The sequence below is a fragment of the Protopterus annectens genome, chromosome 5.part0, assembly GCF_019279795.1.
Source record: "Protopterus annectens isolate FY-2018-M chromosome 5.part0, PAN1.0, whole genome shotgun sequence".
Lineage (NCBI taxonomy): Eukaryota > Metazoa > Chordata > Ceratodontiformes > Protopteridae > Protopterus > Protopterus annectens.
Genome location: NC_056735.1, coordinates 685,956,241 through 685,980,877, shown reverse-complemented (window position 1 = coordinate 685,980,877; position 24,637 = coordinate 685,956,241). Strand labels below are relative to the sequence as shown.

The window sequence follows — 24,637 nt, the reverse complement described above, 5'->3', positions numbered from 1 at the left end:
TCACTATCCACTGGAAATGCTGCATTTAAAGGTCACTCTGCTAGAGATATGATTATGTACACTCCTTGTTCGTGGACATCCCTGTTGCAGATAGCTTTGTCATAGATATTTGGTCATTGGTTCACTCTTTCACTGGACATTATTGTTTCAACCATAACTCCACTGAAGTACAGCCTGACATTATAAGGTGGGAGTGCAATGGTACTGTAAGGATAATGCCCCCACCTGTATGGTGGTGCAGTCTTCAGTGTATGTCCCTTTACAGCAGCTACAACCTTTGAGTTGGCTCTGGTATCTCCATCTGTGCTCACAAACCACCATGCCCCTGAATGTCCCGCCCATGCCCCCAAAAAAAGGCAAGTAGGCTAGTGCCTCAGTCTACCCAGCCTGCCCCAGCAGGCATCTGAGATAATAGTTGAACTTAGGTTGTCCGAGTCTCAGTCACGGCTTTAAGCTACTACTCTATAGAGCTGGTAGCATGATGGCGACAGATGCTGAAAATGCTAGCACTTCAACTTTGATATCCAGAAGTATTGCTACAAGAAACTTTAAGCTGTACGTTAGTAGCCATAGAGAGAGCCCAGTGCAGGAACCACCTAGGGGTCCTTTCCAAGATGTCGTCCAGGAGGCATAGCAGACTAAAATAAGGGAACACTGCCTAGGTTGCAGCCAACCTCAGTTATGCAATATATTAAAAAAAAAAGAGAGAGAGGAGTACACGCCATTATCCCCATCTGATAGAAAGCAGTACAGAGTGGAAGTGGGGCAGCACACAAGGCTTTTTCCTGATGATAGTCCATATTCTAGAGCAGTTAGATTTCATTATAGACTTGTTAAACTGCTATCCTGATTTCTCATAGAGCTGAAATGGATTTTGGGAATGAGGCAAACCAGCTGTCATTCTTTTCCTAGCCTGAGAGAAATTGATCCTTTCCAGATTTCTTTTTCCATCAATAGGGCAAAAGGAAGTGGACATGGATTATATTTTCCTTAGACAGGAAGGGAATATTTATTTATTCATCTTCCATCCCCTATAGTCTCTTTAATTGCTCAGCAGTTTCAGAGCCACAATGTAAAGCTCCACCTGATCCCACCTTAGTTGCTCAGGTAGCCTAAGATTTAAATTTCTTGGTTGACATGCACACCTGATTATCTCTTGAGCCAGATGGCTTGACATACTTGAAGCTCATATTCTGGAAGACTTTATTCCTGGTAGCCAGTACTTCTCTCAGGTGGATTTCTGAACTTCAGGCTTTGATTTATAGGGAATCCTTTTACCATTCCATAAGAACCAAAATCTTGCCAGGTAAGTTCTGACAACTTTTAAAAAGTGATTATGAGCTTTCTCTTAGTAATTCCATTCATCTTTCTCTACTGTTCCCTTTGGCATATTAATGTTAGGGGGTTGCTGCCCACATCTCTTTGATGATCACTGAGTTCTGTGGTTTTACTTCTACTGAAGGCATGCACTCAGGAATGTTGAAAGTGCAATTGTCTGAGATACTGACCATCACAGGTGTTTGACATCAACTGTATCTCTGCCGTTTTTACATCAGGCACAAACGCTTGCCAGCTGGTTTCAAATTTTTGAAATGCAACAAATGTGAGTCATATTGACAGCTATCAGTAGGCTGTAGCATCTGCCACTTATGGACCTAAGGCACAGTTGCTATTAATTAGATTACATTAGGGAGTGTGGGAGAGTAAGACCAGATTTTCAGTAATGCATGTCAGGAATAATTCCAAAATGTGTGGATTAAAACATAGTACAGTGTATATATGTGTTATTATTTGTTGCCAGCTCCACTACTACCAGAGTAATAAAGATGTCTTTTTCAGTTGTTATATTCTGGACTTTACCAGGATATGTCAGCCAGTGTCATTATATGCCTTACTAACCATGGACCAGGCAGCTACTATAGACTTACATGCCTGTTATAATACTGCTAGAACTGTTACTACAGTATACTCTTGGTATAATCATGATTCAGGTGCAGCAGTCATCATCTCATAATGACACAGTTTTACACCATTCATGCAATTTACTGCAGGGCACCAGGACTACACAACATAAAATCTAACCACATCTACCAGCACCAACAAGAGTAACTATAGCAGTGGGAAAACAGCCAAGGTGGACAAAGAGAGGGATCTAATACTAGAGATATAGAGATGAAGGTGTGCATCTACTGCTACATTGAGTGCCTTACAGACTTATCCTATATATCTTTGATTTCTGTCTCTTCAGTCTGTACATCATGATAGACTAACATCCTGTAAATCTAGTTTACTGGAGGAAATCCAAGTCAATGTGCCCTTGCAGGACTGCTGCTGGGAATCCATCCAACTGTAAATGGCAATCCGTTTGTAATTTTATAACATTGTTAAATGTGTGTATGAAAGACAGAAAATTACACCACAGATCTCATTGACAGACACCCTGGTAGAGAAGGCAGCCAAAGCTGCTGCTGTTCTTCCATCACCTAGTAACATGAGACCCAACAGAATTTCCAGTGGATTTGGGTGCTCAGTGACTTCACAGCAGAATTGTACAATAACCCAGTTGAAGGAAGCTAGACAGTTGGAAGTGATTTCTTTCCCTACAAGTAGCCATTCAATTGGAAATGGTCTGTTTCCCCTACAAGAACCCCTAATTCAGTCAATGGAAATGAAATAAGAGTTAACCAGAGTTTTAATATCCCTGATTGCAGACAAATAAGTGATACATGGCTAAGAAATAGAACCTACATTTATACCATGAGTGGAGATAAATTCTCTTGTTAAAACACTATACTAGTTAGGATAAAAGGTAATGCTCAAATCAAAAGCCCAGACTCCAGTATCTTCTTGATGTGAGACCCTTTATTTGAATCAATGGGTAAACCAAGGAAAAGCTCTTTTGTCAAAAAAGTATTTCATTATGTATAGCTAAAAAAACTTACTATCATTATCACAGTGTTTGTTTGTCTTTTCGGCTTTTCCCGGTTAGGGGTCGCCACAGCAGAACTCCAGTCTGCTAATGATTGGCAGTAGATTTTCACAAACACTGAGGTGCCAGCTTGACGTTCAACCTTCAATGAAGGCACGCCCATTTACGCATGTCTTTCGAATGCCCACCCAACCATGGGGAGGACATGCAGACTCCACACAGAAGGCACTTCCCGCACTCCAGCCAAGAATCGAACAGGAGAACCTCTTGATGTGAGGCAGCAACGCTACCGCTGCACCACCGCGGATGATAGCCTGATCGGCTTTGAGGGTGTATTCTTGTAACACCCTCTAAGCAGCTCAGGCTATTTATAACAGCCTGGTTTGTTTTAGCGCCTGACCTTCAATACAGTAGTTAATTAATTAGGACCACTTTCTCACCAAAGAACACAATGCTATCCTTTTAACATTAACTGCTAAACCATTGTTTGCACGGCAGTATGAGTGCTGCCTAGTTTACATTTGTCTGCAAAGCCGGTATGCTATATAGTATTGTAAACCTGCACATTTGAAAAGAAAATACCAGGAGCTGAGTAGTACCAAACCCTTTGGTACCAGACTGGTAACTCCCACAAGATCGTAGAACTGGCCCCCTGTATCATATACAGTAGCCAGTTCTCTGTCTCCATTGAGTTATGTGCATAGTCCCCTGTGGTCAGTTAAGCACCCTTGCTTCTTTTATTAACGTGATAAGACATGAAACTTCTTTTATGTCTTTGTTTTCCTGAAAATGTGCCCCTAGCTAATGACATCTGTTCATGTTTATTACACAATTTTATATTTAGCTTATACTGATCAAATGCTTAAATTCTATCTGGAATGCAAGTGTTGTCATTGTGTGTTAAAAGTCAAGACATTCACTAAAGAAATGTGTATGTGCTAAGTATCTTTCCAAAGGTTTTGATGTTGTTGCTTAACTTAAACATATTGTTGTGTTGGTTTTTTTTTTCTCCCACAAAACACTTGGGACCCCATCTCGTGGCTATTGGCATGATACATGAGCATGTCTTTCATTATAAGGTGTAGTCATCCTTAAAGTTGATTTAAAAATGTGTTCCAGAATCTAGAAGTACACGAGTTTATGTTGAAATTTAGAACATAGATGAATGATTTAATTTGTTGTTAATTTGAACCCAGAAGTCTGGTCATATCTATTTTTGGGTCACAGAGATATTGCAGCAATAGCTTTTAAGATTAGTCAGTTTTTTTAACATCCCATAAGGCTAATGGGTTTGCAGAAATTATTTCTGCAAAGAGTTTGATGCTCTTCATTAATCCTGAGCCAATAAGATGAAAATAATCAAGAAAAACTTGAATACACCCTAAGTTATAGCATTTTGTTGTATTTTGCAGATGTAGCACTTTATTTTTGGAATTTGTCAGCATTTCCTCTCAATTTCTCAGTGTAGCCATATCTTTAATTCTGTTTGTCTTAAGGACAGCCAGAGCACATATCCAAAACGGTGCTAGGAAAGATGGCTGGAAAAAAAAATCGATGTTGTTGGACTTTGGAATGACCCCATTAGCAGCTTATCAAAAAAACAAAAGCTAAAATTTTGACCAAAGTACTGTTATATATTTCTCAAAAGCAGATTAGTAGTTTTATACATAGGGTGTTGTTACTGGTTTCACCAAGATGAGAAAATGCAAATACATACAGGCTTATGCAAGTGAGTGAAATTGCATTTTGGAAAGAAGTTAAAGTCATTCTAGCTACTAAACAGCAGGTACCTTATGTCACATTTATAAAGTAACACAGGCACATTATGTGAACATTTTTTTCTGTTTGCTAAGCATATTACTTTTAGCACTGATAGATCTTCTGCTTTCTTCTTTTCTGTTTCCTCATTATTTACATGTTTTTTTCTGTTTTGTAGCTTGAAAACTGATTGATGGCTGACACAAAAGTAGTAGTCTACAGAGCACATCAGATTGAGAAATGCCTTGCAGAAAACAGGTATCAGGATATCAGCATTTTACTAGATGACCTTTCAAATCTGTGCATGACAAATGACCAGCTTCAAGAAACTGATATTGCTAGGGCAACATACTTGATCCTCAAGAAATGCCCTAGTACTACTCTTAGGACTAAGGCAAAGAAACTGCTGTCAGCTTGGAAGCAGCTATATAAGAAAAGAATTCAACATTCTTCTCCAGCAAAACACGAGGAAGAGCTCTCTGAGCAGCTGGACCATAGCAGAGAAGGACTGTGTGATATTCCTGTGTGTGGTCAGTTTGAGGAGAGTGGTGCATTCCTTAGTTCCAGTTCAGAATGTGCCCTAACCGCATCTCTGTCTGTTGAGAAATATGCAGTGCAGTGCAGTGTTAAGAATAACTCAAGTCACATAGGGCCTGTTAACCAGCTGAATGAGACGGATGGAGCTAAAACTGCACCTGGTGAGGATTCCCATTTACCAGTTCCAGAGCAAGAAAACATGAGGTCTAAGTGCACAGAAATTCTGTTTAAAGCACTGATTAATGCTGATACAGCCAGTGATGCCACATCTGATATGTGCCATATCCTGGCAAAAGAAGTTGAGGAACACATCTTTGCTCTACATTCCAAAAATGACAGGAAATACAAAGCATGCATTAGATGTAAAGTCTCTAATTTAAAGAATCCTAAAACTCCTCATTTACGCCTCAACCTGCTTTCTGGAGCTCTTAGTCCTAAGTCATTTTCTGAGATGTCTGTGATGGAAATGGCAAGTGATGAGCTCAAAATGCTGAGAGCTTCAATAGCTAAGACATGTGTCAATGAACATCAACTTCCCCAAGGTGTAGAGGGTTCAAAGACAAATAAGATAATGTGTAAACGCTGTGAGCAGTTCAACTGCACTGTAACTTTGATATCTAGGGGTACACTTTTTCTTCCTGCTTGGGTACGGAGTGGAACCCCTGATGAACAGATGATGACTTTTGTCATTTGCAATGAATGCGGGCAGAAGTGGTATAATAGTGGTTGGATTTCCTTTTAGTCTTCTTGTATTTTATTATATGTTGAGTAATTCAAAGTGGTTAATGATGTAAGCTTAACCAGTTATGCATCTGGTTCATAGTTAATGTATTTTGAGTTCTACTGTGCTGATCATGAAGTGTAAAATTTACATGGAAAACATTTGTAACAATAAATTATTGCTGGTTTCCCCCTGTTCTTCTCCTAGAGTTTTCCCTTAAAGGTCATCTACTTACCAATTGTTTTCATATTGCACATTACCAAAATGCTGCTGGTGCAGTATAATCATGTCACTTCATTAAAGTATTTAAAGCAGTGAGGTAAGAATGATGGGCTGGTTTCCTAATGTATATGCACATTACAGATACAGTGCCCAAGTATTATATTTCCTCAAATCGTAATGTGAAGCATGGTTCTTTTCACAGGACTGTTAGGTGTTCTTTTATTACTACTGTCTCTGTCTTCTAAAGAGTTTTTTTCAGTCTACTGCCATGTATTTACAGTGCTTCTTCATTTCTTAATTTGTTTCCTCATTTCCCCAACCCTGTCACTAACAATCTGGCTATAATCCCACAGCCCAATCCACTCCCCTCCAGGGAATCTCAATTTCTTCTTTTCAGACAGCCCCAAATGAGTTAAAAATAACCCCATGCACACAGTATTATAGTACCTCTTTACTAGCCTTAGTCTCATTCTTCCCTGTTGGGTACCCGCGGTGGTGCATGTATGTAATAAAAAGAGAAAGCAGAAAGGAATACCAGCTCAGAATGCCCTTATATAGAAGCAAAATGATGCTGCAAATCAAGAAAGTAATATGTTTCATGCAGAATGTGGGATAACAAAAAGTAATAAGCAAAGAGAGAATGAAGAGACTGACAGAAAAAAAGACAAGCATAATTAAATACTGTTTTAAAGCACTAGGAAGGACATTTCAACAAAATTTGATTCACTGTATTGTTTCATTCGCCACAGTATTATCAAAAAACTGGTCAGCAGTGCATTTTACTGAAAACACACAAAACATATGTTTATGTGTGGGGGAGCCTGGCCTCTCACATCCATGTATTTGGCTTTGCACCCTCCACAACCCAGCTGCTTAATTAACTTAACATGTGAGGGTCATCAAAATCTTAGTGACTGGAAAGTACTTCAATTCTCAGGCAAAATTCCAGTCTCCAAGATGTGGGCCAACTCAATTACCATCCATTTTTTTGTATAATTTTGCTGAATTGTTGTGATCTTTCTTTTTAATGTTGGGTAACGGCTACTAGAAGGTACCCCAATAGCAGAAGTAACACTCTGCATGTGCTGCTGTTAAACCACGCACAATTAAGATGTGCAAGACAGTGAAGCCTGAAGAATCTAGTTCAAAATTCTGATATATCAAAGAAATATAATATAAGAGTTGAGAAAATGCTGTACTGAAAGCTCTTTTCAACAAAAAAAGTGTGTGGTAACTGAAGACTGACGGTGTAAAAGTAATAGAAAAAACAAATGCTCGAAACTACTTACTCATTTTACCCCAGTAGCAGATAAATTCAGTGTTTTAGAGCACACTGCAACTGTTTTTGGAGGATATGTCATGTTAGAACTGAAAATAGTAAAAAAAAAATTGCTCTTCTCATTTATACAGTTCTAAAATGTGCAGCCCCATAGTGTACACTGTTGGTTTGGAGATTATTTTTATGTCTGATTCATAAGCAAGTTATTCGATATCTTTAAAAAGAAGTAGCATGTTCTAGACCCCATTTACTTACCCTGTGATCAGCTACTGAAAGAACTCAGTGAGTGAGTGAGTAAGGACATTTCTAATTTTGGCAAGCAGTTACTTCATTTTATTTGACCAATGGCTAGCTAGAGGGGTTGATGTAGTGCTATACTATTCACCATCTTGCACGGAGTGACCTTGGGACTAGATGAATATCTGGACTAGGTGACCACAGACCCCTAGGAAGATTTCTTTTTGTTTATCTTTCCTTACTTTTATGCAGTCTCAGATGAGAGTTGGGAACAGTGTTGTTTTAAAGTTTGATGGGAATCCTGTTTTTAACGGAATCATCATTTTCACCAGTGGAAATGTTTGTGTGCAGTCAAATTAGATTCATCATTTTGTCCTTTCATGGCCATCCTGTATAAATTTGGAGAGAAGATATTAGTGTTCCTCAAAAAAATGTTCTTGGACACTTTCTGCAATATGAGACTTAAGAAGATACAACTTCACTTGATCTTGAAAAGAAAATAAAGAAACAGTTCATGTTGACACAATTAATTTTCTATCTTCTTTAGTACATACAGTCTATGTGGAAAAGAGTGGAAAGCTGGCAAAAAACAATTATACATGCCTGGTTATGATTTTTTTGCAATGTAAAATGCTAAAGCTAGCCAGTTACTTTATTAACCAATAGACCAGCTTATCCAGTTTAAATCAAAAGATCCATATCAGCAAAGCAACAGCAAGGTAGTAGAACACTGATCTCTTGACATGGTACTCCAAAAAAATTCAGAGATCTGTTGAGTGCCTCTAGATCATATAGAAAGTGCCTGGTTGTGATACAGACTTGTATAAAGGCAGCAAAAACAGCACATGTAACTGTAAGCAAATTCTCTTTTGTTTTAAAAATAGCATGAAATGCAGGCAGTTAAGCAGTTTGCATCAACATATTAGTGGTAATAAATGTTTTGTGCACAACAGACTATCACCTCAGGAAGAGCAAGAAATAGGTGGAGCTGAAGAAGAATGGCAGTGCCTCAAAACAGAATGTGTGAGGACTATAGAACAGATATGTGACCAAGCCAGGTATGGAAATAGGTACACAAGGAAAGCTGATGAAATACAGGAGTCTAGGAAGTCATCAAAAGAAAGAAGGAGTGTATGAAAAAGAGGAAGATAGAAGAGATGGACCACATTAAAAAGGAATACTGACTGGATAACAATCTAGAAGAGCAGTTGAAATAGCAAAGAACAAGGTATCAGAGCCATTTTACCAGCTTCCGAAAATTGACTTGGTAAATGGCACAAGGAAACTCTTATCAAGTTGCAAGGCAAAGAAAGAAACAATAGGGGGTGGAGGTTGGCATAATGGTTATGGTGTTTACCTCACAAACACAAGGTTTAGGGTTTGATTCTCACCCTTGAGGGAAATTGGCTAGACTTAAAATGACCCCACAAGGGCATCAAGCCTAGTACTTACCTGTGAATCTAGCAGGCAACCTTAGTAAGGGCTGCAAGTATCAGTCTGCACACTACTCCACAGGACATCAAAGCCAGATGGAAGGAGTACCTCCAGCAGTTTCTGAATGAAGAAAAACCCAGAGAAGCTGTACTGTACAACACAGCCTATGATGAAAGAGGAAGAAGAGCCCACCCTTGAAGTACAAACAGCACTAAGGAAAATGAAGTCAGGAAAAGCAGCAGACTCGGATGAGATCACAGCAGATAAGATCACGATATTGGGTGAGTTAGGGAAGAAATGGATCTAGAGGGTACTTATAGCGCTTTGAAGAGAAAGATGTATCACAAATGACTGGAGAATAAGCATACTAGTACCAATGTAAAATAAAGGGGACATGCACAACTGTGGGCTATATAGAGGTATCAAACTCCTGTCACATTGCATAAAAGTTCTGGAGAGGGTGACTGATAAATACACAGAGTAGTATAAAGTAATATGGGAGATAATTCAGATCCAGATGCAGCATAACTCCACCAATGTTTGCAGTGAAACAGATAGTTGAGAAGAAGCTAGAGATGAGGAAAGAGTCCAAGCATATGACAAGGTTCAGAGAAAGCTGATTTGAGCAGTGCTTCAATGGTTCAAAGTCTCCAAAAATACTGCTAGAATTAGTGCAGGCTATGCACAAGAACTCAATAGCACAAGTATAAAGAGTGTTTGGGTTCACAGAGGGATTCCCAGTGGGAGTGAGTGTGCATCACGGTACAGCTGTGAACCCGGCAGTTCATACTGGTGAGGGGATACATTGGCAAACAGGTTGGGGGAACAGATTTTAAAAAGTTGCTGTATGCAGACAGTGTTTCATTACAACCAGACTCTGAACAAGAACTTATGTAAATGCTAAGTGGAATGGGATTCAAAATTGAAGGATCATAAGATAAAATGGTAAGACAGTTGTCAGGGTAGAAAATGGAGGAAATTAGAAGAAGTTGAACAGTGAGAAAAAAGTGAACATACTGGAACAACTTAACAGTTTTAAGAATCTAGGAGGGGTAGTTGAGAAGTGACGTCTGAAGAAGTCAAAAGTTAGAATCAGGGGGCTGCAAACAACTGGCACAGTGTGTCAAGGGTAGTATGTGACTGAAGAATGTCAAAGAAACTGAAATGTAAGGTGTACAAAACAGTGGTGCAACCAGTACTACTGTATGGTACAGACATCTGGATAGTGCAGGCAGGGCAGTTGAAGCTACAGGTGATGGTGATGAAATACCTGAGAAGGGTGGTAGGATGCACACTGTGGAACAAAGAAATGGGGGCACTAGAGCAAAAGCACAAGTAGCCCCAGTTGCACAAAAGGTAAAAAAAAGAACACATTAATGTGGTTTGTGTTCATGTGCAGAAAAGCAGAAGACATTCTGGTGAAGAAGATTTGGGACAGACAGGAAGAAGGCAAGAGGAAACAAAGGAGTCCACAATGAGATGGATTGTGTGAGAGAAGATCATGACACACAGGCATGACTGTCAAATAAGATAGGAGGGTGGCAGTGAATTGAGAGAAATAGCAGCAGTTGATGCAACACCAACCCTGTGTAGGAAAAAAAAGTGTGAAAAAGGTAGTAGATGATGAAGAGGAGTGGAAGTCTGCTCTAAAAATAAAAATATGCTTTGACTGGTATGGTATCTTAAGAAAACTCTTAAAGTGCTCTGTTGTGCTGCAAGACAATATCAGAGGCAATTTATTACTGTAATAGTAAAGTCATTTCCAGTACCCTAAGTGTTAAACTAATGTGCTTCTAAAAATTTCAGTATCAGAGCTGATAAATCAAGTTTGTACCAGCATTAGCTAAAAGTTCATAACAGTATGATGAGCATATCTTCTTCACATGCTGTAGTAGCACATTGACTAAAGTAAAACATCATAAATCAACTCCTTTCTATGTCTACTTGGGACTGAAATGAATTGCGCCTCCAAATCATATTTTCACCTGATACTGAGAGGCCTCAGGTGAAGTACATGCCTTATTCTTTTGGGAAGTTTTAAGTTTATAGAATTTCTTTTGTAAAACAGTGATACTCAACTGTAAAAATGTTTGTATTTCATTCCAGAAAATATGACACATTTTTTTTTCTACAATGGAGTCTGCTGATCCTGCAGAGAACATTATGATTATGTAACACATGACCTGAAAAAGATGTGAAGGCTTCACTGTGTTTAAGGACTACAACAGACTTTTTATCATTATTTTGCCCATTTCTTTCTCTTGAAACAAGTCCTACATACCTCAGTTATACTCTACTTCAAACAGATGTTTCCAGTCTGTAAAAATTCTTTTACAGCCTTTGACCTTCAAGTACATTCTGTGCATATGAAAGATAGAAAAGCATTGTTTGCGTACAGACTCTGACTTGTAATATGTGTTCTTATTTTTGATGCAATACAAAATAAGAAATATCACAGGGGAAAAGGAAATTCATGACAAATTTAACAAAATATTTTCATAGCTTTTCATATAGTTTGCAGGAACATTTAGGCAACAAACAAGTTTTACTTTATTTTGCAACAGCTTTGGTAGTAAACATGATTCAAAGAGCTTATACATTTTAGAATTTACAATATACATTTTGAAGGGAAAAACAATTCTATTGACAGTTATTGTGGAAGATTTATGATCTAAAATATTAGCAAGTTATTGTATGTCAGAGTGCAGGCTTTGTGTCCTTCAGCTTCCATTTGCCTACTGTGTATCCCTGAGCAAGTAGCTTAATAAAGCAGTAGCCATTGGATGTTCTTCTGTATCAATGTTGCATTATTCTTAATAGTAGGGATCTCATGCCCAGGACAGCCCATTGTTCGGCCAGTATACCATAGCCAAATTATCTTGTATGTGTCATACATCACACATATGCTCCCCACACAGAACATAGGGCATAAAAGTGATGTATGGATGCAGCTACCCAGAGCTTCTTTGCCACCAGTCTGAAAGCCATACCTAGCCTCCATATAAGTGCCCCGTTGGGGTTGTCGTTTTTATTTTATTTTGCTTACCTAGTGTTCATGTCATCCAAGAAGGGAAAATGTCAGTGTGGGAGGCAGATTCGCCATAAGGATTATCACGAATAGTGTCTTTTTTGTTTGGGTGCTTTCCATGACCATACCTCTTGTAGTATCTGTAAGGTGTTTGTGGCTAAGACACTCAGAAGCCATTTGTCTTGCCTGGCCATTTGTCTTGAAAACCAACAGCTTAAACAGTTCACTCAGGGTAACATGACAGAATCCTTTAAGCCCAAGACAGACACTCCTGCTAAATAAGAAAAAGGCCAAGAAGTCTTGGCCTGATGCTTAAGCTTCCACCAGACATCCCTCTAGAAGCGGATAATAGCTCTGTAGGTAATTTGGTGTTTACATCGGATTCCTGTGCTGTGATCCCATTTGAGGCCGGAATGGCTCTGTCTTTTCACACATCCTGTGAGGCTTTGCAGATGTCTCCTCCAGACAATGAGGCAGAACCACAGCTGATTATCTCAGAAGGTCCTAGAGGGATTCCACAGATATTGGTCAGGTAGCAGGTTCTGGGTTCTCTTCTCGAATCTTACCAAGGGTCGGAACCTCTGGTATTTCTTAGCGCTGATGTCCCTTCCAAGAAAAGACAAAAAAATTAAGCATGTTTTGGTCTATCCTATGGATTCACACAGTGGATGGCAAGACTTTACTCAGGGCTTGTTTTCTGCCTTGATGACCTTGAAACCAACTCAAGGGGTTTTGGTGCCTGCGCCTCCTTGGACTTCTACCCCTTCTAAACAGTGTAGGGAACCAGATTCCTCAGATGAGGATTCAGTGTCTGATGGGTAAGGAGTCTTTGTCCTGTTCTTCACAGATGACTTCACCTTTGGCTTATGGTTCGAATGAGTAAGAGTCTGTTAGCCCTGAGTCTCCTTTTGAGGAATTTCCTTTGTTGACACAATTGCTAGTATGATGGAGTACCTTAAGTGAGATTCCTCTCAAGTGTGTGTTTTTCAGAGAAGATATTGTGAGTTGCTTCAGGTGGATATTCCTAAACCATCTACAATTCCTCCTTCTATCATCCAACAGCGTTAATTCATGGTATGGAAGTCTCTCCATCCTTTTTCAGAGATTCCTCAGCGTCCTCTGGAGTAACTGGCTCATTTCCTGGAGGTTCTAGGGTCCCTGGTGAGCCAAGAAACCATTTAACCTGCCCCCCCCTTCCCAAGTAGGAAAGGAGTTTTATTCCAGGATGTTCCAGGTTCCTTGAAAGGTGGGCACTCAGAGTCCTGTTCTGCATCTCTTCTTGCTGAACAGCTTTCTCAAGATCCCTTCTTTTCAGATGCTTGCTCTTCAAGCCATGTTTCCTCTTTTACTACCCCAGGCTTTTCTGGTGGGTTTGGATCTGAAGGATGCTTACTTACCTTCATATCCCTATTCACCCTCTTTTCAGGAAGTTTTTATATTTCTCTGTTTCTTCCTTTCATTTCAGTTCTCTACTTTGCCCTTTGGCCTCTTTACTGCCCTAAGGGTATTCACAAAATGCCTAGCTCCTGTGACTGCTTTCTGCAGGCTCCAAGGCATTCAGATTTTTCCTTATCTAGATGACCTGTTGCTTCAGGCACCCTCTCCCAGTAGCCTGTTATGGGATCTGGAGTTCACCACATCTCTTTTTCAACATCTGAGGTACACAATAAACTTCCAAAAGTCTGTCCTGACTCCCTCTCAGGATCAAGTGTATCTGGAATGCAGGATTCAGACATTGCCAATTTTGACCTCTCTTCTACCTCAGAAGTTTTGTCACTGACAGCCTTCTTCTTTCAGTCTCTTCTTCCTCTAACTGCCGTGCCAGCCAGAGAGTTTCTTCAGGCCTTGGGATTCATGGCTTCTTCTATTCCAGTGCTCCCTCTTGCCAGACTGCATATGTGGAAGCTTCAGTGGTACCTCAGGTCAGTTTGTCTGTAGCATTGTCACCCTCTGGATTTCAGTGTACCTCTCCTTCCTTGTCTAATCCAACAGTTTGCTCTCAACCCAGGCCTACCCTTTCAGCCTCCAGTCCTTTCTCAAGAACTGTTCACTGATGCCTCAGACATGGGGTGGAGGGCTTCTTTTGGTCACCTGAAAGTTCAGGATCTGTACCTCCCCCATCAGAAGTCAGACCATATCAACATCAAAGAGTTGAGAGCTCTGATTCTGGCCCTTCAAGCTTTTTACCCCATTGTTCTGTTTCTGTCCCCTTGAAGGTATAAGGTATACACATATAACACTACAGTGATGTGGTATGTCAACAAGCAGGGAGGCACAAAATCATACCTCCTCTGTAGGATGGCTCTTCAGACTTGGGAGGTGGCTCTCAGTTATCAGTTAACTCTTCAGGCAGTATACATTCCTTCAAAGCACAATCTAATGACAGACTTTCTGAGCAGGTCCAAAACACAGGCTCACGAATGGATGCTTCACAGAAATGTGTTTCTGGACATTGTCCATCTGTGGGATATTTCTCTGGTAGATCTTTCTGCCTCCCTCTCTTCTCTTCCAGAGTACCTTGTCATCTGGCATGGAAGACAAGACACCCTTTCCTTTCCTTGAAAGGGGATATTTCTTTATGCTTTCCCTCCTCTTCCTCTACTTCCAAGAGTCCTGCAGAAGATTCAGCTGGAAAATCATGCTAGTGACTCGCTTTTGACCAGGACAGCACTGATTCACCCTCTTAATGCATCTGGCCAGGGGCAGTCACCACAAGTTACCTCACCAGTTGGATCTCCTCACACAGGACAAGGGGTCTCTCATCCATCCTCACTTGACTACTCTTCAACTGACACTGTGGATGATAGTGTTTTGATCCATTTCAGGCACCTCTTTTCTTTGGAAGTGCTCTGGGTTTTACAGGAGGCAGGGGAAACCCTCAACCAGAAAATCTTATATGTCTAAATGGAAAAGACTTTCTGTCTGGTGCCATGCTTATAATCAGGACACCTTTTCTGTGGGGGTCCCTTTGGTCCTGTCTTATTTGTCTGAGCTGCACCATTCTGGTCTGGCCTGTTCTTCTGTGAAGGCTCATTTGTCAACCATTTCTGCTTATATGCCTTTGAATCCTCCATTGGCTTCTCATTTTGAGGTCAGTTTCTTAAAGGCATCCTGCAAATTAGGCCTCCAAGGAAACATATTCGTCCTCCTTGGGACCTTAATTTTGTTTTGGAAAAATTGACTCTGGCTTCTTTTGAGCCTGCATATTCTGCTTCTTTGCAACACTGTACCTGGAAGACTGTTTTGTTGCTGGCTCTTACTTCTGCTCTGAGGGTTTTTGAGCTCCAGGCTCTTATTTTATTCCCCCTTTTTTGTTTTTTCACAGGGCCAGGGAATCCCTTTGTACTAATCCTTCTTTTATGTCCAGGGTAGTAAATGAGTTATCCTTGAATCATTCGGTACAACTCCCTTCCTTTTTCCCTTCTTGTATACTTTGAATTTACACAGACAGCTCAGGTACTGTTTGGATAAAACTAAGGCCATTCATAAGTCTGATCAGCTTTTTGTCTCCTTTCATTCCAGGGCATTGAATTTGGCTGTTTCTAAGCAAACCATTGCCTCCTGGATATCAAAGGCCATTTATTTTTGTTACACTTTTCATAACAAATCTCTGTCTACTTATGTTAGCGCTCATTTCAGTAGAGCTGTTGCCTCTTCTGATGCTTTCTTCAAGGGGTTGGACACGATTTCCATCCTTGAAGCTGCTACTTGTTCTTCGGTGCACACCTTTACTAAGTATTATAAGTTGGATATGGTTTCTAGGCCAGAACAAGTTTTGCTGGAACCATTTAATATGGGCTTGTTGAGGACTCTTCTCATCCTTTCACCTCCCATTCTGTTTCTTGAGCTTTTTTACTCTCAGTACTATTAAGAATAATGCAGCAGTGATATAGAAGGACGTAATACAGTTATGTAAAATCTTACCATAACAGTAGAAGTCCTTCCTCCTCACTGTTGCAGTATTCACTCCCTCCCTTGTTCTGTTTTGGATTCCCTTCTAGCTGAGGATTCCGCTTTTTCTTCTGCGTTTTTGTTCTATATGTGTATGGACTCCTTTGTCCTTTGGAGACTGTTCTTTTCTGGTGCAATTCAATTCTGGGTAGCTGTGTCTTTACATCACTTTTATGCTGTATATTCTGTGTGGAGAGCTTAATTGTGACATATGGCACATATCATTAGGTTTTGTTATACTGGCCAAACGTCGGGCTGCCCTGGGTGGGAGATCCCTAACATTAAGAATACTGTAACAGTGAAGAGAAGGACATCTACTGTTATGGTAAGATTTTACACAACTGTACTTTACTGCTGAGAATTGGCAACTGTATCCGATGGGTTTATCTTCTTAATGCATGAAATTAGTACACAATGCAAATTGCAGTACTGTGAAACAGAATATTTATGGCACCGAAGAAGTATTTTGGTTTTGCTGTATTGTTCTATTGGAAACTGAAGAAAAAAATTGTATGCATGTATGTTCACATTTTTTAATTATTTACTGCATGTCCACTAAACACAAACTGACATTAAAAGAGTAAAGAGTTATAATTCAGGTATTGTAATTGCAGAGTCAAAAGAATATTATCAAGAGCCACATTCATTGTTATTACAGTAATTTTGTAAGCAAAGTGCAACAGACATTGATAATAGCTATGAGAATAAGTAAACCTTAGGTATTATAGTAATAGACAAAGTGATTCAAACATTTGTCTTAAATGTAATAACAGAGTTTTTTAAAGATATGTCTAAGTTTAAATGTTAGCGAGAAAAGAAAGCAATAAAATTTCACAAGAGTCAGAAGTCCAAAAGATGAAGAAAAAAATGTGCACATTTCCAGAATTGCATAAAATGTAACAATGTGCAAAGGTTGATTTCTAGGCAGAACAAAGGAAAACTGAGAATTAGTCTGAGACATGGGGCAAGTAAAATATAGAAAATTGACTGAGAACAGTACAGTACCATAGTAGTAAGAGAATGCCTCACTGTTATATAAGTTTTTCAGTAGCAATGAATCTAATTAAAATCTAAATATAGTAATAACGGTTAAAGGGACTATTTCACATTTCCAGTATGGTTATTTTTTTACAATATTCATGTTTCCAGTACAGTTTTTTAAAGTTGTCTTCCACATCCAGCCAGTGTGGAGTGGGTATTATAGTCTTCCTTTTGGAGATAAGGCAGTAGGCCAGCAGTTAACTTGTTTCCTTGTCTGTGTGCTTTATCAAATCAGTTTATCAAAATGTTTTGCAAACCGTTGTACTTCTGTGATAACATTGACATTGTCCTGATGAAATTTGTTTTTACTCTGAGTCATGACATGAAGCCAAGTTGTAATTGTATTACTCCTAATAATGGTGAAAATAAATTCTAACCAGTTTGTGACAGACAAGCTATCAGTAACTGAGAAAACAAAGGCATTTGTTGTTACTTTCTGGCTACAGTTAAGCTCCAAACAATTACACCAAAATAAGTTGTTACATTGCCAAGATATCAGAAACTGCAGAACATTCTTACGTTTACAGTATCAACCAAGTAAAAAATACGTTTATGCTAATCAAAAAATCCAAGGTTTGACTCCTGCCTAGCTGGTAATTACTAGTGTGATGCATAATGCCTTGAGTATCTTGTGCTATATGGTAATTTTATTTCAAAAGTTCATGTGTCAGGAAACTTCAGACAAGTATTTGGTATGTGCATTGGGCATATTAACACATTAACTGGGTTTCACATGGAATTTCAACATTATTATCAATATGTGAGACTTAAATGTGCCATGTCACAAAGTATCACTATATTCTGGGGATAAATCATGTCAACAAGTGCAAGTGACCAACAAAAAACAGTTACCTTGCAACTGTACACATTGTACACACTATCTCAGTGTATGGAGAGTACACAAACATGATGCATGCAGCTGTAAAGAGACATTGTAATGCTGCAACCCAAGAGTGGTCATTGGGGTCACATAGACATGCAGTCTTATGAAAATGACAGTTCAACGTGGGAGGATGCCATGAGAAACAACTGCGGGGAAGCACAATTCTCTGCTGTGATACAATACACAGGAATCAGAGACATACATATACATACATGTTGCATGTGTCACTGATGCACTCATTAGTAAAATGACCACAGTAGTACCATTTACCTCTGCAAATGAATGAGATCCACCAGAGACTCACTGCAGAAAAAGAAAGTAAAACTCACAGGTAAACCATTTTCATAAGCACAAGTGCATATTGTTGTATTACAGAGCTACATGAAAGGGAAATATGGCTGCCCAGTGCAGTGTAAGGAAAGACAGACACATGCAACAACCTAACAGCATTGCCAGTCCACAGGTAGTCATACACTGTCAATATGGCATTAATATTAACACAGGTAGGAAGCAATGGAGAAAGTACATTTCTACAATTAACTATGACCATACTGCTTCTCAGTCAGATAAAATTGTGAGGAATACATATGTGGTATCACTGTGCTCCTGCTGCCATACTGTACACATCTAATATACCTTAATACATTGTATATGTCTACAATATCTAATGTCAAATATGATGTCTCCAAATGACAATGTATTGTCTGTCAGACATCTGTGAGTGTTGTTGAGGTTGATATGTTACAGGCATTAAGATGTATCTGTCATTTACAGCAAATAGTGGCACATCAAATGATACCAGTGGAGAACAGTCTGTAGCACACTATCAAAAACTTTCGGGGAAAGCAAAACCTTCATATGGAATAATGTGCTCAAATGTGTGCCATGACAAGAACAGTCCTAACCTAGTAGCTATCACATGTATAGTCTGCATAACAGGTAAGGAATACAAAGACTATGCTTAAATCCCAAGATACCTCCCTGGTTGGGTTGAAGCTCATGGATGAGCTCTGTGATGATCTCCCAGAAGGAGTTGCACATGGCATGTGTCTTGGAAGAAGACCACATTCTGTTCTTCATCTACATCCAGAGCATGTCTTTAACAACCTTGCAAATCCAGACCCTCATGTCATTTACTGCTGGTGGAGAATAACATTGATGGTCTACTGGAATAACAGCGTATGATTGTCCAAGCCTGCTCATCTGCTGGGGATCCACCCTCCTCCTTGGAAAGTGATTGCCAGGGGTCTTGCATATCATCTCGGTCAACTTCCATTGATAGGGAAACTGTCTTCCAGCCTCTGTAAGATGCAAGGAACACAAATTGTGAACAAATCAACATTGCATTACATGAAATTACTGTAGCAATATGCAGTAAAACAGTGGAAAGCAACAGTATCCTCAGTGCTGTCAATCATAATTGCATATCACAGTTACTAGGAAAGTCATAAAAAGATGTCTGAAGAGATGAACACAAAGCTCAATGAGCAACATCCATACTGAACAAAACCTGATACTTACAGTGAACACTTATGATAATCAGTTTACACATGGTTTAGATTCCAGTACTTCTCATGAAGGATATGATGTCTTAATTCTAAGTGATTACAAGGATATCCTAATTCCACTTTGAAGTGATGTCTTACAAAGAAAATGCTATGACTCTCTTACAATAAATATGGTGAATGGATATGGACATTCAGGGTAATAACTGAGAGTAGAGGTAGGTGCTAAATACATCAAGTACGTATCCATTATGCACAGACATATCAAAATCTGGAATGCAGGACATGTTCATCAAGATATGTTAAGACTCAAGAGATATAGTAATGTGGATGGAGCACATTATATCTGTCAGGCCATCAGAGATGTATTAAGTGCACATTCAATAAACAAGTGAGGTGTGGTAATGCAAGTTAGAATGCATTAGCAAAGCACAGATGTTGCTACGCATAAAGTAAAATCTAAGAACACATACTTAGGACAGAGCCATACTGAATAACAAATTGTACATCACATATTCTGGTGCACACTATCATGCCCTGTGACTATTGGAGTACCACCCCAATCATCAAACCATCGAAAAGTGTAAATTCCAGTAGCAAACCTGGCTCCCCTTTCATGACAACTATTCTGAATTACAGTCACATGTGGAGCACTTTCACATATTTGTGGGAGCTTTTAACCTCAGTAGGCTTGTGGAAAGTGCCCCAGTAGTACTGTGTTCAGATCAGAGTGCTCATGAATATGTATTTTGGAGTTCCATTCTGGACCTCAAAGTTTCAAAACTTTGAATTTCAAATGTCCGAGACCATAAGATTGAATTTTTGAAACTTTGAACGTTTTGAATGGAGATCTCTGTACAGAGTGGAACAGGATATTTACCATTTTCCTCACTGCAGTGTGATCTTGGAGTTGATATATTTATTTAGCATGGGGTGTGGGGGATGCAGGGGTGCTTTCCCCTGCAAAAAACTTAAAAATTGTTTTTGCATTCAAAGATGGCTGCCGTTCTGTGAACACTGCTGAACTGCAGCTCTCCATTTAACCTGAGGAAATCAAAACCCTGAGAGGATACTACAAAGTGTTTAACATCAAAACTTCAATAAACTTACTCTAATTACACTTATTTATCCCAGATTGAGAAGAAAAACCCGAAAAAAGGTTCATATTTCACTGGATTACAACAGATTAGCTAGCTCTGCAGAGAGGAATACACAAAGGAACCGTGTGCTTTTTATACTGCAACTTTTTGTGTTCCAATAAGATGTCAAAAGAGGAAGAAAATATGGATATAACCACGACTAAAACAAAACTACCGGAATTGCAATCACCAGAAAAAGTTGTGACTTCTAAATGACAAAAAATTACTAAAGGACAGGAACAACAGAAACTAGGGACTAAAACTAAAGCTGATCAAGCTTTAAATATGGAGGATATCAATACTGCACTGCTGCCTATACAAGAAGCTTTAAAAGAACTGACTTGTCAAATACAAACATTTGGAATTTCATGTACTCAGTTGCTGGAAAGAATGGATAAGACAGAAGCTCGAATTTCTGACACTGAGGATAAATTAGTTTTAATGGAAAAAAAATCTAATCTGCATGATGTGGATATACAGGCTATACAAAGCAAGCTTACAGACCTAGAAGCTAGATCCAGGAGAAACAATATTATTGTCAGAGGGATTCCTGAATCCATTCAGTATAATGAACTAATTCCATCCATACTACAAATATTTGCAGTGCTTTTAAATGATTCTGATAGTGTGAAACAAATCATCGTGGAAAGAGCACACAGAGCTTTGAGAGAGGTACAAGCATCTAATTTTCCTAGACCTGTGCATGTTAAAATGCTTAATTATCAGGATGTTAACAGAATACTTATTACTGCAAAACAAAGTGGGGGCTATATTATGTCAAAAAACAATAAAATATCTCTGACACAGGATTTACCTATAAAGATCAGACAGGCTAGACAATCTCTGTCTCCTTACTGCAAATTTCTTATTGACAAACAAATTAAGTTTCAAATGAAATATCCTAATATGCTTATGTTTACAGTGGATGGGTCCAAACATTCTGTTTCCACCAAAAATGAGGCAAGAAATCTGTTCCTTAAAGTTTTCAAGGCTTTACCTGCATCAGAGACTTGAATTGAATTTTTGCTGGGGCAGGCATGCTGCTGAGGCTGGATTTATTGTTTACTGTGCTTCAAGGACTGGGTAATCCTTTGTTTGCATTTGTGAAGCTTTAGGCCTTTTCCTGAGTAATAAAAATGTTTGTTTTTCCTTATCTTGATCTCCTGCGCTTGTTTCCTGACATTTTATGGTTTCTACAAACTGTTTTCGACGAGGAGGAAGACAAGAAATGCTTAAAATGCTGTTGAGGGTGTAGATTTCGATGTGACACTTCCGGGAGTCCGTCTGCAAAAGCGGTCCCCCATAGGGAACATTTCATAGGACTTCCTGGTTTGGAAAACCGAAGAGAACTGTTTTAAACACTCTCTTGCTTATTTAACATTAAATAATACTGTTGTATGGTAATTTAAGCACATAGGAACATGTTAGGTACTTCATTTATTAAGATTTAGTCAACATTTTGTAGTTATATTATTTACAGAGGGTGCAGGGATTTAGTAATGTTTATTTAACCTGTCAGCATAGTCTTTAATGTTCTGTGTAATTTGTATTATTTTATTTAGTTAGAAGTTTGCTTTATTATAAAACTAATATAAGGTGAATGTATAACCAAGGATATTAGTAGTTAGTTGTCTATTTGCTATAATATAGGGTTATATATTAGTATGTGTTTTTTTTTTTTTTAATACATGTGGTTTATGTATAGATAGCTAATCTAACTACTAAAAGTGCATTTTTTTTACTTTATTCTTTTTACATATACTGTAGTGTTACATTTTCAATTTGATTTGTTTAAATATTAATTAACCAAAGAGATGTAGTTCATGGCAGTGTTTGTTAGGGAATGTTTAGTTTAGTTTAGGCTTTGTCGTAGTGAAGTTAGGTTTTATAGGTCTTAATTGTGAAACGTGTGAAATTTTACATTGTAGTGCTTCTATATCTGCTTTTTCTTTTTAACCCTTTGTCATTCTATATTATACAGGACCTATATATCTCCTGGTCCGGGGTTAGAGTGGGTATGCACTGGTTGAGGACGGGATATAAGGATTGCTTCAAGACTATGTATGGTTTTGAATTTACTGTTTTTTTCTTCTATGATTTCTCTCCAAAACTTTCATTTTACAGTCAATCTTTGAAATGTGGGAATTAGATTCATGGAAAGTTAAAGGGCTCCAGAACTTGAAGAAGAGAAAACTGTTGTTACATGTATTGTTGCAGGCTAAGGCGTGGTTTATATTACTCCAAGAAACGCATTTAATGAGTGATCAATGGGGTGATGTTAAAAAAAAGAAATGGATTAGAGAAGTAGTAGTATCTGAAGGTAAGTCAAATAGTGCTGGGGTAGCCATAATTATTAAAGATCAATACAAGGAAAATATATTAGATTCTAATACAGATAAAAATGGACGGTGGTGCTACGTTATTCTTTCGTCTACCTTATTTGATAAACCTATTGCACTTCTAAATATCTATGCTCCCTGTAATGATCAACAACTATTTATGGCATTATTGTATTCAATTTTAACACAATTTGATAGATATTATGTAATTGTTGGAGGTGATTGGAATACATACAAGAATCCGAAGTTGGATAGATCTTGTCCACAAAGAGCATTTAACAAGCATGCTGTACTAGCACTGAATGATCTTAAAGAAGACTTTCAATTATATGATCCATTTCACTATCTGAATAACGATAATAGCACAAGTAATTTTACCTTTTATTCCCCATGTCATAAAATGTGGTCCAGAATAGATTTCTTCCTGATTTCAAGAGTATTAATCAATTTAGAACCTACAGTTATTACACATGCTGGTTATCTATCAGACCATTGAAAAATTTCGTTGAGTTTTACTAAGGGGGTAAAGGATACTTTGAGACAAAGAGGTTATAATTGGTTTCTTAATCCAAATTTATTGAATAAGGAGGATATAATACCGGAAATTACAAAGTACCTGAAAGACTTATTGATTGGTTTAGGAAAACAATAATATGCCCCAGATATTGAATGGGAAACAGTTAAAGCTCAAATAAAAGGGACACTTTTGCAAAAAGCATCTTATTATAAAAAGATATTAAACAAAGATATTCAAACTTTAGAAATAAAAATTAAATTACTTGATCAAGAACTGATTAAGGATTTTGATGAGCAAACAGAGAAGGAACTGATCAAATGTCAAAAGGATTTCTTTTTACTTCAGAATAGTAGATTAGCATTCCAAGAGTACAAGTCGTTAGTGAGGTATGCCAATCATGTTCAAACACCATCGAGAGCGTTAGCTAGGATCATTAATCAATCAAAACCAACTGTGCAAATTTCGGAAATACAATTTAATAATAAAATATATTCTAAAACTGAGGATGTTCTTAATATCTTTGAGAAAATATATACTAATATTTATGATGGACAAAAGGATATGACCCCTAACAGAAATTATGAACAATTTCTACAGTCAATTAAGTTTCCAACAATAGGAGAGGACATTCAAAATGACTTGATTAAACCGATATCTGAAGAAGAAATAGTATATATAATTCAGCATATGAAATCACATAAATCACCAGGTCCTGATGGCTTGACAGTGGAGTTTTATAAAAAGTTTACAGATATTTTCGGTAAGATACTTTCAGTTGTGTTTAACTACATAATTAGGAATAAAATGAATGATCCTCATCTTAACGCCTCAAAAACTATTTTTATACATAAAGCCAATTCAGACCCTCAAAATCCAGATAATTATAGACCAATATCATTAATAAACGTAGATATGAAAATTCTAACCTCTATTATAGCATCTAGACTGAAAAGAATCATGACTCATATAATTTCCAAAGAACAGGCTGGTTTTATGGCAGGTAGACAAACCAGTGATAATACACTTACATTACATACTATGTTAGAGCATGCTAAGCAAAATAATTTAAATATTTATGCCCTTATAATTGATGCCCAGAAAGCCTTTGATAGGGTTG

General features: G+C 38.3%; 1 protein-coding gene across 2 annotated transcripts in view; it reads left to right on the top strand.

Moving 5' to 3' along the window:
* TCEANC (transcription elongation factor A N-terminal and central domain containing) overlaps positions 1–6,142 on the top strand; it is a 100,059-nt gene extending 93,917 nt beyond the window's left edge. For both annotated transcript variants that reach the window (XM_044072534.1, XM_044072533.1), the window contains one exon: positions 4,866–6,142. In XM_044072534.1, the coding sequence (XP_043928469.1) occupies positions 4,881–5,966 (1,086 nt within the window). In that variant the 5' untranslated portion in view covers positions 4,866–4,880 and the 3' untranslated portion in view covers positions 5,967–6,142. The remainder of the gene's footprint in view (positions 1–4,865) is intronic.
* The last annotated feature ends 18,495 nt before the right edge of the window (positions 6,143–24,637 follow it).